Source organism: Galeopterus variegatus, unplaced genomic scaffold, assembly GCF_000696425.1.
Source record: "Galeopterus variegatus unplaced genomic scaffold, G_variegatus-3.0.2 Scaffold448, whole genome shotgun sequence".
NCBI classification, from domain to species: Eukaryota; Metazoa; Chordata; class Mammalia; order Dermoptera; family Cynocephalidae; genus Galeopterus; species Galeopterus variegatus.
This window is the reverse complement of record NW_007726559.1, coordinates 603,752-622,722: the sequence shown is the minus strand read 5'-3', so window position 1 is coordinate 622,722 and position 18,971 is coordinate 603,752. Positions and strand designations below refer to the sequence as shown.

At 47.9% G+C, this 18,971-nt stretch overlaps 1 protein-coding gene across 2 annotated transcripts in view; it reads right to left on the bottom strand.

The window, feature by feature from the left end:
* Nucleotides 1–1,013: 1,013 nt before the first annotated feature.
* The window catches only part of CA12 (carbonic anhydrase XII), a 49,538-nt gene continuing 31,580 nt past the window's right edge, over nucleotides 1,014–18,971 (bottom strand). Inside the window, exons 3-11 of one of the 2 annotated variants that reach the window (XM_008568865.1) lie at nucleotides 18,713–18,892; nucleotides 17,676–17,818; nucleotides 15,017–15,112; nucleotides 14,120–14,183; nucleotides 13,725–13,882; nucleotides 12,290–12,416; nucleotides 2,793–2,825; nucleotides 1,838–1,925; nucleotides 1,014–1,086 (exon numbers count right to left, since the gene is read on the bottom strand). In XM_008568865.1, the coding sequence (XP_008567087.1) occupies nucleotides 1,014–1,086; nucleotides 1,838–1,925; nucleotides 2,793–2,825; nucleotides 12,290–12,416; nucleotides 13,725–13,882; nucleotides 14,120–14,183; nucleotides 15,017–15,112; nucleotides 17,676–17,818; nucleotides 18,713–18,892 (962 nt within the window). The remainder of the gene's footprint in view (nucleotides 1,087–1,837; nucleotides 1,926–2,792; nucleotides 2,826–12,289; nucleotides 12,417–13,724; nucleotides 13,883–14,119; nucleotides 14,184–15,016; nucleotides 15,113–17,675; nucleotides 17,819–18,712; nucleotides 18,893–18,971) is intronic. The other variant, XM_008568866.1, reaches the window with a different exon arrangement.

The following is an 18,971-nucleotide window of genomic DNA, read 5'->3' as shown; positions in this document are numbered from 1 at the left end:
AAAGGAGACGAAGCTCTACAATCATTTTGCCTCTGTTTCCTCTACATTCAAAAGCAGATTGGGTCATCTCAGACCTCACGTCTACTCTAGGAGATTGAAAGCAACAGCACATTCTCAAGGAATAGCCTAATTATTTATATAGAGTACCAAACATATCTACCACACTGACAGGAGATTGGGTTTGGACTTAATATTCTGTCCTCACATTATGTTTTGATAAACAGCTTATGATTATTCCAATTCTGATTCCAAAACAGACTCTCCCAGACCATTTGTGTCCTCTCCTCTCTCTCCCAGCCCCTCCCTTCTCCTCTCTCTCTGTCTCTCTCTCACTCTCTGTCTCTGTCTCCTTTCTCATCTCCACCAAGAAATGGAACTTGAAACTGCCTTTCTGTAAGTCTCTGAAAATGCTCCTAATATATTAAAATGTGTATCTCTTGTTTTCCTTTTCTCTCCATCACTTGACCCGCCCTGTCTCAATTCTTACCCCTGAGTTGTGAAGTCAGATTAAAGGTTTTGTCATAGCAGAAGGAAATCAGAGGGAGATGACCCCTCCTCTGAGGAAAGAAGCTGAGTTTCAAAATCAAAACCTAAGCAGAGAGTGCACAATCTGGTGTGAAAAGCTTGGAGAATAAGCAGAATTGCCAGGACACTTGAAAGTACACCCGAGTGAAGCCCTGGATGAAAGCGTTTCCAACCAGTAATACCTCACCAGAAGGCAGCTTGCTTTGTGACCCCAGAGTCCAAACCACCTTACAATCTCACACAGATACAGCAAACAGCTCAGAGTTTCTGCCTCTTGGTCTGAGAGTTCATCCCATCCATGGATCGCACTGGGGGTGGCCATGGCACCAGGGCAGGAGGACACCCAACTGGAGGCTCCCTGAGGGTCTGGGGTGTTGCAGGTTGAGCTCCAGAGAACACCTGGAGGTGTTTCAAGTGTCCAGAGAGCCAAACTGTGTAGTGTCCAAAGCAAGGTCCTTCCCTGAACATGCCTGGGAGTGCCAGGTACTTCAGGCATGGGCCTCAGTCTCTTTCTTGATGGCTGGTTTGTAAATGACTCCCTTGCTGCTGTCACCTTTTTTGCTACTGGAACAACAAGAAAACACAAGTCTCGTTAGTAAAAGAGGAGAGAGGGAGAGCCGGAAAGCAGCCAGACTCAGCTATGGAATGAGGCAAGTTTTAGAAGTCAGATTCCTCTCTTTAGGACCTTTCCCTAATTTTGTTGGCCTTGGGAGGGAATACCCCCAAGGGTAAAGCATTAACCAAAATGGGACCTGTTCTTTTAACAGCTGACAATACTAGACCTGCATTTTGAAGAAGGTCTTATCATCACCCCTATTTCAAACCTTTGATTCCATAACAGGGTTCCTGGCAACCTTTTTATTTTTCATACTAGGAAAAATAAATTAGGTTTTCGGAAAAGCTAAACATGACAGTAAAAACACAGGCAAAAGGCATTAATAGCTAATATGATTGGGAAACCAGATTTTCCTTCATTTTTCTTTTTGGATTCACAGAAGAAAAACCAGATGGAAAGATCTTAGTAAGACAGCCTTGTTGCTCGTGTTTAGGCACAAGCCCCAAATCAAGAGTCTTGTCCGAGGTCAGACAGGTAATTAGCAGTGGCAGTAAGGCTGGCTTGCACACCTCCAAATATGAGCACAGTGACCCCTGCACAAACAGTGTCCCATGCAAAGCAGGTCTGGGCACTGGTGTTTTGGGAATAGCATTTCTCGGGTAAGTGTTGGTCCAGGTGACATTCTGGCTGTCTTCCCAGACAGTCCAATTGCTGTGGACACATAAGCCACCCAGTCCCATTTCAGACCCAGCTCACCTCTTCTTCCTTCTGAAAAGCCAAATGGACACTGCCAGGACAACACAGATGCTGAGGACACCAGCCAGGGCCACCGAAAGGATGATGCCTGGTGAAGAGGCAGGGCACACATTACATTCCCCCCTCCCCTTCCGCTCATCCCCACGGCACACAGGTGTGAAATCACATCCAGCTGAATAATCACCCACAATAAAGGTATGATTTCCCCATCTCTGTTCTCAGAGTCTGGTCTTTGGCTTGGTGGGACTTGCTGGAGTACTTTAGAGGGGGCCATTTGCAAATTGTGGTGGTTTTCTAGCAGGGGCTCTCAAATTTGTACAAGTAACAACAGAGGAGCTTGTTCAAAATGTAGATTTTTGTTTTAGCCCAACCCTCCAAGACTGAGATTCAGTCAGTTTGGTGTGGGGCCCAGCAATCTGCATTTTACCAAACTGCTCCAGCTGATGCTGGTGATGTGGTCCATAAACCACACTTTGAGAAACCCTGTGCTACAGAATAAGGACTACTCCATCTTTGCTTGCTGGATTTAAGGCCCATTGGGATGTCTATCAGTTTTGCCACCAAGTTCCAATGCATAGTCCTAAGAAGTTCCAAACAACCAGTAGCCCATTGTCAAGGTCACAGCCAGCCACCTGACCTCCACACTGGGCTCAGGTATGTTTTCAGGCAATGACCTCCCACCATGACCAACAGGAGACCTTAGATGGGCTCTCTGAATGTACACGTGCTGAAGAGCGATTAGGCCTTTCATTAGAGCAACGCTTGATTGGCAGTTCATCTTTGAATTGGAGAGAGACTTGAGGGTAAAACCCATAGCAAGGAGGGGGCCAGGAGCCAGAGCGACAGCACAAAGAAGCAGAGAGGATGGGCTGGAAGTGTCACAGGCCCAGATCACACCGAGAATCACAGTAATCACTCAGCTGCAGCATGCACAGCTGGCCAGCCGGCCACATACCCAGACTCAGTCCTGTGTTGGTAAGGATTTGCGCTTAACAGGGGGAAGGAAAAGATTGGAAATTAGTCTAAGTCAATCCATGCTGGATTTGACCAGTGTGTCCAGAACAGCTCCACCTTTGGTTTGCTTGGTGGTGCGGGGCTTATGCAGACCTTCTGGGGCTGTTCACCGTCTGCTGATGGAGGTGAGGGAACTGCCCACCTGGGGCATACAGTGATCCCGCTTCCTCATGCTCCTTTATCACAGCGTCTCTGCCAGGGCAGGACTTCAGCTTTTAAAACAATGTGGCTAAAGAGAGAAGGTGAGGAAGGGTAGGAATCAGAGGCCACTTGGGCAGGCTATTGTCTATTTCTCTGGTACCTGCCCCTCTTCCTCAACAAGGAACCTGCATCAGACTTCCCTACCCCATCCAGTCTATCATCGTCGTTTAGTTCTATTTGCTTCAGCTCTACTGGACAAACTCCTCCACCGTACCAGCCTACCTCCTCTGCTACATGGAAGCAGAGGATTACACTTTCTCCCAGCAAGTTTCTGTTGGGGATAAATGGGGTGTTAGGAGTCCTCAGTGGGGCTGAACTAGTGCTTTTCTATCTAAGGTGAAATAGCACAGTCGGCCTAGTAGGGACCTCCCCAGGGCCGCAGGGAGGAGCGGGGGAGGTCAAGTGTGAATCCGGCTTCTTGAGTGAGCAGAGGAACCCAGTCATGACGTCTACTCTGGGCCACCCCTAGCCTGCTTCTTTCAGGTTTTTACAACTATTCCCCATTCTCCAAGTCAGGGCATCCATCTAAAGAAAGTTTATTTCCACATACCCTTTTATCTGGTGGTATTCTGATCTTAGTAGAAACTTGTAGTGTCAGGGGAAAGTTGGTTAGAGGGAATGGTTCTAACTCACACTGGAAGCCAGAGCTATACAGACAGTGGCCACTCAGCCTGACACACAGAAGTGCTTGTGCCCATAGAGCTCACTGTGGCAACTGAGACCCCAGGGAGCCCTGGCCAGGTGTGAGGTGCCAGGAGAGTGTCAGCAACTCTCCTCGGGGCACTTGACACCCAGGGAATCAGACCTGAGGCTACAGGGTGAGGTTTTGCTCCCACCTCTCCTGTGCTGTGGCTGGAGGCTGGCTGATTCCCCAGGAGCCACCAGCCATGTGTTTTTCCTACTGTTTTCTTCTGCAATCTCACAAGGAGGCTGCAAAGCCTCCCTGGTCCAAGGCTGGCCCCAGGTGGCCCCAGGCTGCTGTGAGGGTGAGCAGAGCAGGCATGGAGAAGAGCCGTCCCCAAGGACAGGGTGGCCTGTTCTCCCTGCTCTTGCTGGCCACCGCCAGTAGCTCATGGCCTCCCAAGTGGCAGAGAGAGGGGGTTCCCCTGGCCAGATTTCCTGCTCCAAGCCTTTTCTTGTAACCTGAACACAAGGACCAGTCTGTGGCCTGGGGAGGCGCTCAGGACACGAGTCTCCACCTGGAGAGAGCTTCAAGTGTTTGTACAGCACATGCTCTTGTCCCTGCCTGGCCTGTGGCCTCTGCACAGTGTAACCTGGTATTTCTGTTTGTTGGTTTTTTTAAAAAGGTACCCAGAGACCTTGTTCATTGGGATCTAAAAAAAACAAACATAAAACCTAGTTGTGGTTTCTTTTCCAAGCCTTTGATGAAATACACTTTTGTTCTTTGTTCCTAAAGCTCCAGATGCTTGTGGTGCCAAACCAGTTCTTGCCACATAAAGACTATTACTAGTAAGCCTAACTATTTGGCTAAGCCATCCAAGCGGGACACTTTCTAAAGTTATGTCTATCTCAGTCATCTTAAACATCCTGAGAGCCACACAGGCCCCCTAAATAGCTGAGCAGCCCTAGTGTGTGGCTGGAGGAGATGCCCTTCATGTCATGGCCTTAGGGAGCTGAACAAAGTCTAGGAAGAGCAAGGCCCCAGGATGAGACATTTTGCAAGAGCACATGACCCAGCTTGGTGGCTTCTCTGGAGGGAGTCTGGCTTCCCCCATTCACTGTGCAGTGCTCCTGACTGTAATCAGCCCTGGAAACATCAGCATAATTTAATCCAGCGTTCAAACCCCAGCTCTTTGCCCCTAGATACCCACTTGTCAGGGCCTAAATTGCCCCTTCTCGGACACAATGAAATGAGACCAAACAGCCATGAAGAAAAGACAAGGAAGCCCCCAGAGACTGGGACTTTGATGCAGCAAAAACAAAACAGCTTGACTGAGCAAGCAAAGAGCATAAGCCACTAAAGAAGAATGCTGGCAAGGATGTCACCTAAGAGTTCTACTACCTCCTGAAGCCCATGGCAGAAAGATGCTGGTGGAATGCTGTCCCTGCCCATCAAGACAGCACCAACCATCACCAAGGCACAGCTTCTCTGCAGAGGTGGACCAAGCTCACAGGGCTTCGGTTTCATTGCTAACTAAAGGGAGAGGGAAAATCAGCAAGACTTTCAAGGCACAGGGAGAACCATCAGGGCGATTGGAGAACTAAAGGCCAGAGAGAGAGAAGCCAAAGCCTGTTTAACACAGAGCCTCATCTGGGTGCGAGTCCAGCTTCTGGGGCGTTGTAGAAAACAGGCATCAAAGATGGCGCAGGGAGGGGCAGAGCCAGAGAAATCTATCTTCAGACTTAACAAAAAAATGGCTTGTTTCTGAACAGAAAATAAGACAGGCAGTTCTCACTGAAGAACAATGGGACAGACGGTAGACATGGAGATAGGCTGGGTCAGAGAGATGGCCTTCAGGAGCCACCAATGAGAACTCAAGAGGAGGGACTCCTGAGCTGGCTGGTAAGAGGGCGAGCCTGCAGATGTGGGGGAGATGCCTGCTCTGCACAAAGTGCTCTGGTGCAAGTCAGGAGAACAGAGACAGGGCAGCGTGACACACAGAAGGAAGTCACACAGATACAGAAGAGTCTGATGGTCACACGCCTCCTCCAGGAAGACAGAGACACCTGGAGAAGGTCAGCGGGTGGCTTGCCACGAGGGCCTTGCTACCTGTTCTGGCTGGCTCAGGAGCTGCGTCTTCCACTGGCATCTTGCTGGATGAGGGATGCTGGTTAACCGCTTTTGAGGTCTTCTGAAGACTCAAAGGTAAACACAGAAAAGACCAGCGGGAGGAACAAGCACCTCATTTACACATCCTGGGGTTCCTGGAACAAAGGTCTAGTATTTTCTAGCTCTATTTGCAGTCCCGTTTGATTGTGAAATACAATACTTTTCCTTTCAAATGATTATTTTAAAGTATGGACTGTTTTTGTAGGTGGCATATTACATAGTGATAACATATATACATATCTGGGCCTTTAGCAGTGTCCAATCTTGTAAAAGAGGCCAGGAGAGCTTAGTTTTACCAGGGGGTTGATAATTTAAATACATATAATCCAGTTGAGGATAGTAAAAACTCCCATTATTATGCTTAATAAAAGTTACAGAGTCAAGGAACTACAACACTAGTATTTTCTCTGGATGATGCTTTGGTAAGAAAAGCAAGGAAGAGGCCCTTAACAACCACACAGCATAACTATATTTCGAGTACTTATTAACTGGGAAGATTTCTTTATTAACACTATGAAACCCAATAAATAAATAATATCTTCAAAGAAATCTGTCAAAAAGATTCCACCAGATTACACAAGAGCACTGGGTTCATATAACCATGATAAGGACTGAAGGCTTTGCCTTCCAGATTGCAGGAATGCATGCCCAGAGCAGAAAGCCATATTGCTCTAAGGGGCCTAAGTCCTGGAGCAGCAGGGATGGTCACAATGCCAGCACTGGGTGCTTAGCACTGCAAGCTGCCTTCGGTGGCCCAGGCTCTCGGGTGCCGAAGGAATGACAGAACCAGGGCCTTATAATTCCTGTCAAGCCAGAGCCACAGAAACATGACAGCATCTCTACGCGATTTCCTCCCATACCTTCAAAACTTGACAGTAAGTTCTGATCTTTAGTTTTTCTTAAACAAATGGGTTGATTTTAACATTGTTGGCAAATTGAGAACAGAGCAAAATAAGACTTCATAAAACTCGAATATGACAACTGGCCAGGCTTATGTGTAAATAGTTCTGCAGAGAAGACACTAGTGACGGGATGGGATAAGAGAGGGCTGGTTACAGTCTTTCAACAAGCTTATGAGCACCAGCTACAAGGCCAGGCATAAAAAATGAGTTGGATGTCAATCATCCCTGTCCTTAATGAGCTTGTAGTGTGCATATAACACATACATTTTACATTTTTTTTTCTTTTTCTTTGTTTTTACTGTATGATAATAAATAATTATTCTGTGGTATGCCAAGTACCATAACAGAGATAAATAGGTTGTTCTGACCTCACTGAAGAAGGAGACTGTACGTCACCTCCAGGGGAATGGGGAAGACTTCCAGGAGGATATGATTAGAGTGGGGTCTTGAAAGAATTTTCCATGTGGACAAGGGAAAGGGGCATCCCAGACAAAGGGAATAGTGTGTACACTTGAAAGCACCTGCCGTGTTAAGGGAGGCCCTACAGTTTGGTGGCACAGAGACTGAGAGGGCAGGGGCAGGTGCCATGGGGAGACAATATGAAGAGATCAGCTGGGGCCACCTCAACAAGGGGGAATCCAGTCTTCGGCCTGACCCCTTTTTCCACTGTCTTTCCTGAACACGGTCTGCTCTGTGCCAGAGACTTGCTGTTAGGAGCCAGAAGACATCCACGGTGGGGTTTTCCATTCCCCACAGTGCATGACTCAGGCTACACCCAGGAAACACGTGGTATGTTGAAGGGACTAGGACTTCACTTGTTAGCACCTGTGACCATTGCTCCTGCCTGTTCAGTCCCCGATTTAGGGATTTGACAGTGGGAACGCCCCTGGTTACTCATTTGGATACTTTGGAAGAATTGATGATACTCTTCCATATAATAGTTTTTATTTATAAATAAATAGAAACTTAAAGAAACACAGGTCAATAACCACCGTGCATACATTCTGGTATTAAAAAATTAAATAATTAGCCATCTTAGCTGTGTAAGATTTCTGTCTCTCCTTTTAAGGTTTTATAAGACTACCCAGGTCACCTGGGGTCAAGCAGATTCTAACTGCACTACTCCGCAGATTTGCTGTGGTGACAGCCCCCCTCCTTGGCCGTCCAGCTCTCTGGTCCCAGTGTGCCTCAGCTGGCTCTGGGCTCTGCAGCCGGTGACATGCAATTGCTCAGAGCAAGCCCACTACAGACATGATTATAGAAACTTTTTGGCTTCCTTTCGTCCCTCAAGTTTCCCTTGCTGTGACTTGTTGAAGCTAGGGTTAGATGATACTCAAGATTTAGGTTTGATGGCCTCTGACTTTATTACCCATCACCATATGGACCCAGTGTTGGTGCCATTGGCTGGGAAGAGGTCAACTTGAAGGAACCAAGAAGGCAGGGACGTACATCTGCCTCTGCCATCTTTCCCCTTTCCTCACTTAGAGCTCTGACTTCCCGTGAAGCCTGAACTGGTCCCACGATGCAATCCCCCCTTCAGGAGCCCACCTTGAGGATAATGAGGCTTGTTTCCCCTTCCACTCAAGTCTTCCGTCTGTGCCATTTGAAATAGGCATTTAAGACCTGAAAAAAGTGCCTGCCATGACTTTCACCTTGCCATAAAGAGCAGGCGTTTTAACCAAAGGCAACAAGAAATGGAACATGCAAGAGCGAAAAATGTGTACGAAGGGGAGGGAGGATAAGAACGATGAGGGGATTCCGGGGAAAGTTGCTACTTGTATTCCAGAGGCACCTGGACCCCCAAAAAAAGACAAAAAAAAAAAAAAAAGAAAAGAAAAGAAAGAAAAAAAAAAAAGGGCTGGCCTGTGGCTCACTGGGAGAGCGTGGTGCTGACAACACCAAGTCAAGGGTTAAGATCCCCTTACTGGTCATCTTTTATAAAAAAAAAAAAAGAAAAGAAAGAAAAAAAAAAAGGGCTGGCCTGTGGCTCACTGGGAGAGCGGGGGGCTGACAACACCAAGTCAAGGGGTAAGATCCCCTTACTGGTCATCTTTTATAAAAAAAAAAAAAGAAAAGAAAGAAAAAAAAAAAGGGCTGGCCTGTGGCTCACTGGGAGAGCGGGGGGCTGACAACACCAAGTCAAGGGGTAAGATCCCCTTACTGGTCATCTTTTATAAAAAAAAAAAAAAGAAAGAAAGATAAAAAAGAGGCACGCGGACCCCTGAGGAAGGGGTTTGTACACTTCTTCTAAGGGGGAGTCGTTCTCTCTCATGCCATTTCCCTTAGCCTTACCTAATTATATAAAAAGAATATAAACTCAAATTCTAAAGGAAAATAGGGAATAAGGCTTCTCTTCGGTTTGTTTGTTCTACCTCGGTAACTTCAATCTTATTGTTTCAGGGGTAACCATCACCAGATTGAAATATTCATGCCATAAAAGAATAAAGACTAGGGCATGGGTTATGAAACTCTAGAACTCTATGACATCAGTGGAAAAATCAGCTCCGGGCCTTGTAAAGTCACTGTACAACCTCCAGGGTAGTGATCCTCAATCAAGGGCAACTCTGTCTCTCCTCCCCTGGAGACACTTGGCAATGTCCAGAGACAGTTTTGGCTGTCACAACCAGGGCATGCCACTGGCATCTAGTGGGTAGAGGTCGCGGGTGCTGCTAATGCTACAAGGCACAGGACTGCTCCCCACACAAGAACTGTCCTGCCCAAAGTATCAGTAGTGCCAAGGCTGTGCAACTGCCCTATGGCTAGGTTAGCTAAGTTGTAGCTAGACTATGAACCCCTTAAGGACAGAAACCAGGTCCTGGACTCCTTTTCTAAGCAGTTAAATGATTCTGTCCCAATTGTCCCAATCAGATTAAACTGCAGATCTTCCCCCAAAGTCTATGTATTTTCTCTCCTAGAGGACTTCCTTGACATTACTTTTCTCTCCTGGCAGAATTTTCTGACTCCAGAGTTCTTGTTAACTTCCAGAGAAAACCCTGAGTAAACCAGACTCAAATTACAAACGTGCTTCAGTGGAAGCCTCTACAAATAATTGAGTCCAAATTGCTCTAGGTTTGTGCTGACAAGCAAGCTCTCCATAAACCTGCAATGGCATGTTACAGTCTGAGGCCCACTCTAAGATGGGGGTCAGAGGCCCTCGTGAAGGCAGGCCTCCCTGGGCAGAGGAGTTTGGGCTTCACTCCTCTGGGCCTGCCTCCTCATTGCCCCTTGGGAAGCAGCCACATTTGCTACCTGAGCCTTTGGGAAGTAAGAGGGAGGGGGGAATTCTGGCCAAGTTTCTATAATCAGCCTCCAAATGAACAGTTTTGCCTTGGGCTGCCACAGAGACTGTCACTCCAGGGAGGAAGCTGGGCCCAGCCTGGACTCATGGGAGCAGCAGCTCGGGGCAGGCCATGCAGGAGCGGCAGTGGCAAAGCTGCATTTGGGCTTTGATCGTGAAGCCCTAAGCCAGGAGCTGGTCTGCAGGCTTCTGCTTAGAGGCCCCTCACACTCCCCCAGCCCAACTGGGAGAAATCTACTGAAGCACTCTGTTACAAACCTGCCTGCACTGCCCACTCTACAAGCGGCTGCTTAGACCTGAGCTGGTCTAAGAAGATGGCTAATTACATCCAGTGCCACAGTCCATCATTACAAGTGGGGGTTACTTTTGGAAGTCAGACTCAAGTTCCTGCATGGTTTCTTCTGATCCTCTGTAACTGCCCTCAAACTCTGTCCCTGCAATGTAAAGTCAGGATTGGCAGTTGTTAGTGTTTACTTAGAATCATAACATTAACACTGAAAGGACTTTAGGTCACCTAGTTCAACCTGGCATTTTATGGCTGAGGAAACCAGGGTCAAAGAAGGTACACAATCTGTCCATATCATACAGCCAGGAGAAAACAACACAAGGCCTCGAACCTAGGTCATCTGACCATAGGGAGAGTATCTGTTACCCTATTCCCCGGGGCGTGCATAGACTAGCTCAGAGAACAGAGCTGATAAGAGAATCCTAGGATTACAAGCAAAATTCTACCTGATCTGTGTGGGCAAAGTCCCTTATTCGCTGGCAGAGTTTTTATATTTTTAATTTTATTTAAGAGTTGATGTAGTTCCATTTAACCCTGGAATACTACATTCTCCATTTAGCAGAATAGGAAAAGAGAATGTTGTATCCAGAATGGATCACAAATGGGTAATTCTGTGCATTTGGGTCAATTTCTAGAAAAGAAGTTGGTAGTTATGTATCATATAGATTCTCAATTTTCAGTAAGGGCCATAGTTCACATATTCTGTTTTCAGATTGAGAAATGTAGGAAAAGAGCAAAATTACCTTAACTAGTGGTATCTGGAGAGGAGAACACAAAAGAAAAATTGTTGGGCAGTTTTTAATTAAGTAACTGACAGAGGACATAATTCTGGTCTTGTGTAAGTTTCTAAAGCTTTCTAGCAAGGGCCTTGAAACACAATCTTCATATGTTCAGCTAAGTTTAATAAATGACAGTTACAATAAGAAAGGAACAACAAAAAAAAAAAACGTGCACCAGGAGAGACGAGGAGAGTGGATTCTCTGAGAAGTGGGTTAATGTGGTCATCTTTTCACTATGAACTCTTGGCCCAGCTCCACACACAAGTGATGGAAGGGGATGAAGTGGAACTGCCACGGACCTGCCCCATCTCCGACCACCCACGATCCCCAAGCTGGGAGCAGCCCGAGAATCTACCATGAGAAAGTGAACTTGGAGTTTTGAAGAAGGGTACAGGCCCCACGGAGGCTCCTGTACCCCTTTCCCCTGACCCTCGGCTTCCATCAGGATTGATACAGGCAACGGAGCAAGGAAAAATGTGAATGCCCTTCTGCGGAATTACTGTTACAGATTTAAAAGGAAGAATCGAGCCCTCATAGCATTAGGCCTAAGCCAAACTCTTAAGCTTCGTTCAGTGTGGACCATGTGTCCTGTGCTTATGCAGGCTCTAAGGAGATTAGACAAAAAGGCAGTGAACAAAGGCGCTTTCTGGCCTGATGCACTCTACTCCTGTGGCACAAGTTGCTGTGGCACAGACATGGGTTATGCCCACTGGTTTACATCTAGCAAAGGAGCATCCCCAGATAGTGGTGGTGCGTGAACCACCTGGCCAGGCCTGAGATGGGCGGCTGTAGCCTTTGAGGCCAAGAAAGCCTAGTGTGAGATGCTAGAAGTCTGGTCTTGTGAAAAGAGTCCTATCATGTGTCTTAGGAGAAGGGATCGTTCTCCAGAACAAAGTCCCCAAGAACTTTCCCCATCTGTGGGAGACTCTCAGGCTTAATGAGCATTCTGGCCCATGGAGGCCCCAGCTTATGCTTCTCTACAAGGACTCAGAGAAGTAGAGAGCAGGAGAGGAAGACCTAAATAACTCCCCACCCCCACCAGAGCTTCTCCACGCACCCTGGTTCCTGTGGCAGCCAGGTGCTGGTGACCCATCTCCTATGGGCACCAATGGCAGAGACCGACTTCCTACCAAACGCATGTCTTGGCACCACACTCCCCCACAAACACTGCACCTCCTCACCTTGTTGGAAGGAGACATACACCAGTCCCTCATCGAACTTCTGGACCTGCCGGAAGTTGTTGACCATTTCTCTGGGTGAAGGGTCGTCCTGCTGTGTGCAGTACAGAGCTGTCTCCAAAGCCAGCAGCTGAGGGGAAGAGCAGAAACACACCCGCAGGCAGAGTGATGCCCCCTGCCTGGCCTTCCTGGGGAGGAGCACTGCAAGCTCTCTCCTCACATTTGAGAGAAGCCTCTGGAACCAGCCCCTGCGGTGCTTGGTGAGAGACATAATGAAGCAGCAAAAAAGCCAGAGAACTGCCCCCACCACGGGTATGGGAAACTGGGAGCCTGCTGGTCTATCTTCCCAGCTCCTGAGGTTCCAGGGCAGGGCAGTACTGTCAGCTCCAGATTACACCTGGAATCTGTCCCGCATGGAGGGAAGCCTGTGGACATGGAGGCTCCTGTGGACATGGACTGTGTTCTTCTCATAAACCTGAACTGGAACCCAGCTCTAAGCCAGAGGGGCTCCAGGATGGTTCTGATGGTCACATCACAAGGAATAAAAGGAGGTAGGTAAGTTTCACAGGTCATTTGCATACACCCACCCAGATTATATAATCAGTTTCCAGGACAGTTCCTCCGTTAGGATGTAGCTGCTTCCCCACATTTCATCTCTCGACTCATCACATCCTCATTCCTGTCTGTCTACCTACTGCCATTGATTTAGGTTACTCAGCTCCAAAGCTCACAGTAAAGAGAAGGAGCAACTGGGAGAGCTGTCCGGGGCTCCTGAGGCTGGGCACGGGCAGCACCGGCCCCACCCCCGCTCCTGGGGGCCGTCTTTCTTCCTCGAGAATTTTGGGATGAGTAGAGAGAGGGATGAGTGATGGCTTGGAACTCAGATGACCTGACTTTGGGACTCAGCTTTGTCACTAACCAGCGGGTGATCCCACAAGCTCACTTCCATCACCTATAACATGAGAGGTTTGTAGATGATGGCTAAGGATTTCGTTCCCCAGTTTGCACTACACTGTGAGCTTCTTGAGGGCAGGGACCCTCACTCACTCACTGCTGCAATCCCGGCTCCCTCATTTGTTAAATGATTTAACCTGATCCTGTCTTTATTCTGCCCCATACAGGAACCAGGCTCCTTCCCGCCTGGGAAGTGAACACCATCCAGCCACTGATGGATAGATTAGCAAATGCAGCTTTACGGCTCTTTTTTAAAGAACCATGGAGACGTGTATTCATTTTCCTCCCTTGACTTGATAGCTCCTCTTTTGAGGCTCGGCCTGGAATTTCTGCCATGCTTTCAGGCACTTGTGATATTTGGAGAGGTTTTGAACAGCTGCCAATGAAACTCTGAGTGAGGAAACCAAGTTATTGATTACAATGCTAGTTAGAATAGGGACTGAGGTGCCACGTGAACTCTGGCTCAGACAGGCACGACGGTTACCTGCTCCTGGGAAATTTGCACAGGGTTTCGGAAAACCGTCCAGAGCACAGTGGGGTGGCAAGGAGGTGTGGTCAGGGACCCTCTGTAGCGGTAGTATTCAGCAGGCCTCTCAGGAAGCAGTTCTTCAACGTTGAAGCCTGGGATGTGCACTTCCTGGCCTGGAGAGACACGTTGGGGGCACTGGCGTCAGCCTGGCTCCCTATGGCAGAGGTGCAGCTGAGCGTAGCGATGGCCGTCCAAACCGAGGACCTGCGCACGACACTGCTCAACAACCTGCCGCCCTTAACCTGGTGAACGCAGACAGCACCCACCTCTTACATTTGTTTTTCTTAAAGTCACATGGGGGTGACTACATCCTCCATCAGAGAGTCAATAAGCATCCAAGGACCCCTCACCTTTGTACTTTACATGTTGAAGATGACTGAAGATATTGTCATATGATGGATTGAAGGAGCCCACCTGCAACAGAGACCAGGCAGGTTGAACTGGGACAGAACACTATAGACTGAGTCTAGATAGACAATTGCTATCAGAAGGGCTGGGCTGGGGGTGTGTAGCCACCACTACTGAGCTCCTCCCTAAGGGATCCACTTTACTAGGACATTTAAGATAGGTCATAGGCTGTTAAGAGTTAGTGGGGATAGTCCTGCTCTCTTGCATCTCAGGATGTCCTATTTTCAGATTAAAGCATCAAGCTTGAGTGTCCCAGGGTATGGGGTACTGTGTGTCCTCCTGATTATCTGGATATGAGTCTGAAGGCCACAACTACTATGTTCATCTAACCCAGGACTTAGGGGAGCTCTGAGTTCACAAAAGCCAAGTCATAAGAGTAAACACGTTGGGTAATGATGTACTTGCTGCCTCATTAGGGGAAAAGAATGTAAGCAAATCAGAAGATATTCCCATTTTCTGGGATTAAAGAAAGCATTCATTCCAGGGTCCATGTATAGGTTGGAGCTTGGACACCAGGAGCTGCATCAGGGGTGCAGACACCTGATGGGGCAGCGTCATGATCCCCTTCCCCCACAGGTCCTCTCCAGCTGGCCGATCCCACGCCTCATGCAACAAGGCTTGTGACTCATTTTTTCAGCATCACAAAGGACGTGCCCATTTCTGCTGTCCAGCCACAGAAAGTGCTGCCTTCAGGCCAAGAGAAGTAGGAACCCTAGGGGGGAATGCCCCCTGCTCTGGAGGCATTCTTATTACCAACAGGTGTGCAGGAAACAAAAGTTTGAATCCCGATCTCATCCCTGCTTTAAATTTCATGTCAGAATCTTTTAAATATCTCTTACCTCAATGAGAACGGCTAGGACAGCGAGGCCTTCTGACTTGTTACTGGCAGTCATGGCATCAGGATACAGGTCTGAGTTATAATGGACAATGTGCATCTGCCATGCAAGAGAAGCCACCCATCAGAGGACCAGTGACTCACGGGAGCCTTTTGCTTCTGTGGCAGACTTGAGTCCAACTGGGAGGACAGATCCCTGTCTCCTCACCCCTCCACAAACTACATAAGGCCTCTCAGACCCTCCCCTCTTGGCATCCCCATTTTTCTCTTTTCCCTCAGTCCTCTCTAAACTGCAAACTCCACCACAGCAAACTGTCTGTCTTATTCACTCATTGTACCCCCAGAGTCTGATATTGATGCCTGGAAACTACCAGGTGCGCAATACATGTGAATAAATGAATGGATTTTTCATACTAGCCATGAGAAAGCTTTGCTCTATATGGAGCAAAAAAAACCTCCCTTCTGATTTTTCCTACTTATTCTGGAGCCTGGGGCAAAATGGTCTCTTGTGGCTTGCCCAGCCTCAGCCCTGGCCTGTCTGCACTTGATCTGGAAGCAGTGGGGGCTGGGGCAGGAAACCTCCAGCTGTAGCCTAATTGTAATGATATTCAGCACGGGGCTCGTATTTATCCCCCAAGTGGAAAAAATCATTGCATGGCTTTTATAAAGATTTTATCAACCATTCTTTCAAGAGCCCATGAAATAGGAATATTACTCCATGAATATAGACTTTTATCTTTACAAAATAAACTTCTAAACTTTTTTTTTTCAGAGCAGAAACTACTTGTCATTATTAAGGTGAGGAAAGAGAAGTTTTTAAGAAATCCTGGGTTTAAGAAGTCTGGGTATTAGTAAGACCAGTGTTTAATATTTAATCTGGTTTTTAATCCTAAAGGTGGTATCACCTGGCCTTCAAAAAGCTTTATTAACAGATAGATCTACATATACAACACGTGTTTTTGTTGATTCTTTACCCTTGAGACTATGACAAATTGAGATTTTTATCTCTATTTCTTTACTTTCTTTTCATTTATCTCTTTTTCCATCTTATGAGTTTATAAATAGAATTCAAGCATATTTGGAATACAGCTTAATGTCCTCATTTTGTGCTTTCCAAGAGGCCCTTTCTACTTTTTAAAAATTTTATCAATTGCTTTCTTAAGTGGTCCTCTATTAGGGATTTCTTAGGGGCACTTGCTTCACCATCTTTCCCCCTGAAGGACACAGCCTGCCTGCCCACACCCTCTTGGTCTGGCATCACTTGAGAAACAGAACTGGATTCTGTATGGCTAAAACCCTCAAGATCCTAGGTCCTTATTCCTTTTTGCAGCTGCTCTTTGAGCTTGTGGTCTGTCTGAACACTTTCCTTACTGTGTTCAGATTAGAAGTGAAGACTCATCAGGCATAAGGGAATTCCCTGCTGAGGAGATTAAAAAAGAGTCTTCTTATATAGACTCCATCCAGAAAAACCACTACACTTTCCGTCCATAGAGAGTCTGCCACTTAGGGTCACCCTGATGTCTTTTCTCTAGTATTGGGATTTAGGGTCCATCTTCGTTAGACCCTGGCTTAATAGCAGAAAATACAATAACTAGAAATACATTTAAATGCATAAAGTCTCCTTTATTCCCCATGGGGGAAGTGGAAGCCTCAACATTGCAATTAGCCTGGAGAAAATTGAAGCTCTTGAGCTTCAGGGAAGGGCTTGCTCTGAAATATGTGAACCTCCAGTAGCACATCCTATTGGGCCAGAATCATATTCCCTCCACACTTGTAACTAGACCTAATAATTAGCCGAGACATTAATCAGTTCAGCAGTTATGGACAGAGGAGAATGGGTACATCATTATTCACCATGCACTCTCCAGGCTAACCAGGAGCACGTATCTCCTTGTAGTTCCCTGTAAACATTCAGAGTCACCCCTGGCCCCCAGGTTCAGTGCTATGGGAGCTCTGGAATGGAGCAGCTCAACCCCCTCCCCCCGCCCCACACCTTCATACACTGTGGTACAGGAAGAACACCCTGCCCCTCTTCTTATTTTCTTTTGGCATTTTGGGTAGCACCTCAGGATGACATAACACAATGCTGTGCTGCCACCCCAGGCTATCCTCAGCGAGTCTCTAATTGCTATGATGTCCTACACATTATAATGCAAGTCATCCCTTAATTTTTGACCAGGCACAAGAGTGGCCCTGGACCTGTGTCCCCACATTCCAAAACACAACCTTGCCCAGGAAAGGAAAGATAGGGTGGGAATGACATAGGCAAACAGCATGGCATGCCAAGAAAGACCGGGAAGTTTGGGGGAGCAATCAGCCCAGTGTGATTTGTAGTGAACTGCAGCAGCCAGGCCAGCTGATGAGATCTTTGCACAGACAGGAGGGTGATGGCTAGAAAAGGGGCCCATGCATTCCACTGTGCCTCCCTTGGGAGCACTGCTTCTCAGCAGCATCACTCAGCAAGAGAGACAGAGACAAACTCAGCGTGTTCAGAAGAAGAAAGGGATTGGGACACCACAGAAGAGCGGCAGGCGGGGTGGAGTGACTACACCTTTCTGAGCTGCTGACAGGCCAGAGGTGGGCATGAGGGCAGCCTGCCCGGGCACTGATCTGGTCTATACACCGGCCAGGGGTAGCCTCTGCCAGACTGGCACCCCACTCACCTCGGCGGCAAAGTGCTTCCCACTGACAGTGTGCTCGGAGCCGTGGGGGTCATTCTGGTCCCCCCAGTGCAGATGCAGCTGCGTGGCACTGTAGCGGGACTGGAGGCCCTGGATGTGCATGTCCGGGGGCAGGTTCAGCTTCACTGTGGGGAGGGGAGGGGCAGCCTCAGAGCCCTGGCCAGCTAAGCGCTGCACAGAGCAGTCGGGTAGGAAACCTCTCTCTGGGGCCCAGACAGCAGGCAGTAGATGCAGCAAGGGGCAGACCAGAGAGATGCAGCCTGCAGCTCAGAAACTTGGGCTCTCTCCCTGAGAACATTTCCATTTTCCTAAAGCAACTGCAGTGGCACCAGCAACTTCTTGGTTCCCCTTGGAAAATGATGCCAGGAGCACTAACACTAGACCAGTGGATGGATGTTTATTTACATACCCATGTATCAGGTACCCGGCTGTGAAGCTAGAAACTTTACTGAAGTACCTTTCAAGCTTTAGAATTATATAACAACAATAATTGCTGTTTATGAAGCATTTACTATATACCACACCCCAACATACATAATCTCTAGTCTTCACAGTATCCATCAATGGATATGTCCTTTCCAGATGAAAGCTCAAAGAGGTTAAAATTCTTACCCAGAGTCTCATGGTTCAGAAGTAGTCAAGCCAGGATTCAAATTCCAGTTTATCTGACTCCAAAGCCTGGGTCCCACCCCACCCCCACCCCCACACACACACACTGAACTGCGTGGTCCCTTGACTAGTTCGTGATGGCTCAGAATTCACTCCAGCAGCACAGCCAAAGGACCAAGGGGCTCAGACCTGTGACATCCCCTATCTTGAGATGTGCAGCTTCTGAGAGGTGCTGCCCCAGCAGAACTGCCTCCAGCATGTGCTGGAGAGGGTGGTCTAGGCATCCCTCAAGGCTCTCCTCTTCCTGGGTACCTCAGCAGAGGCCCCTCCCTGCCAGATGGAAAAGGACAGGCCAGGGAGCCCAGGGACGCTCAGACACAGCCCTTCAGGGTTCTGAGGGCTCTCCTCACCTGAATGGCCATTATTGGTCAGGATAAACTGCTTGCTGGCAGACACATTATAGCCGTGGAACCCAAGGGGCACGAGGCTGGCATCGTACTGGAGGATGCCGCTGTGCAGGTCTATGGGGGACTGTAGCAGACCCCCACATGATGGGTACTTCCTGGGCCAGCTGTTCTCCCCATCAGGACCTGGAAGGAGAGATTCAAGCCCAAGAAGCAGTCAGTTCTCCACAAAAGGTTTTTCCTCACCTTCTAATTGTGTTCAATA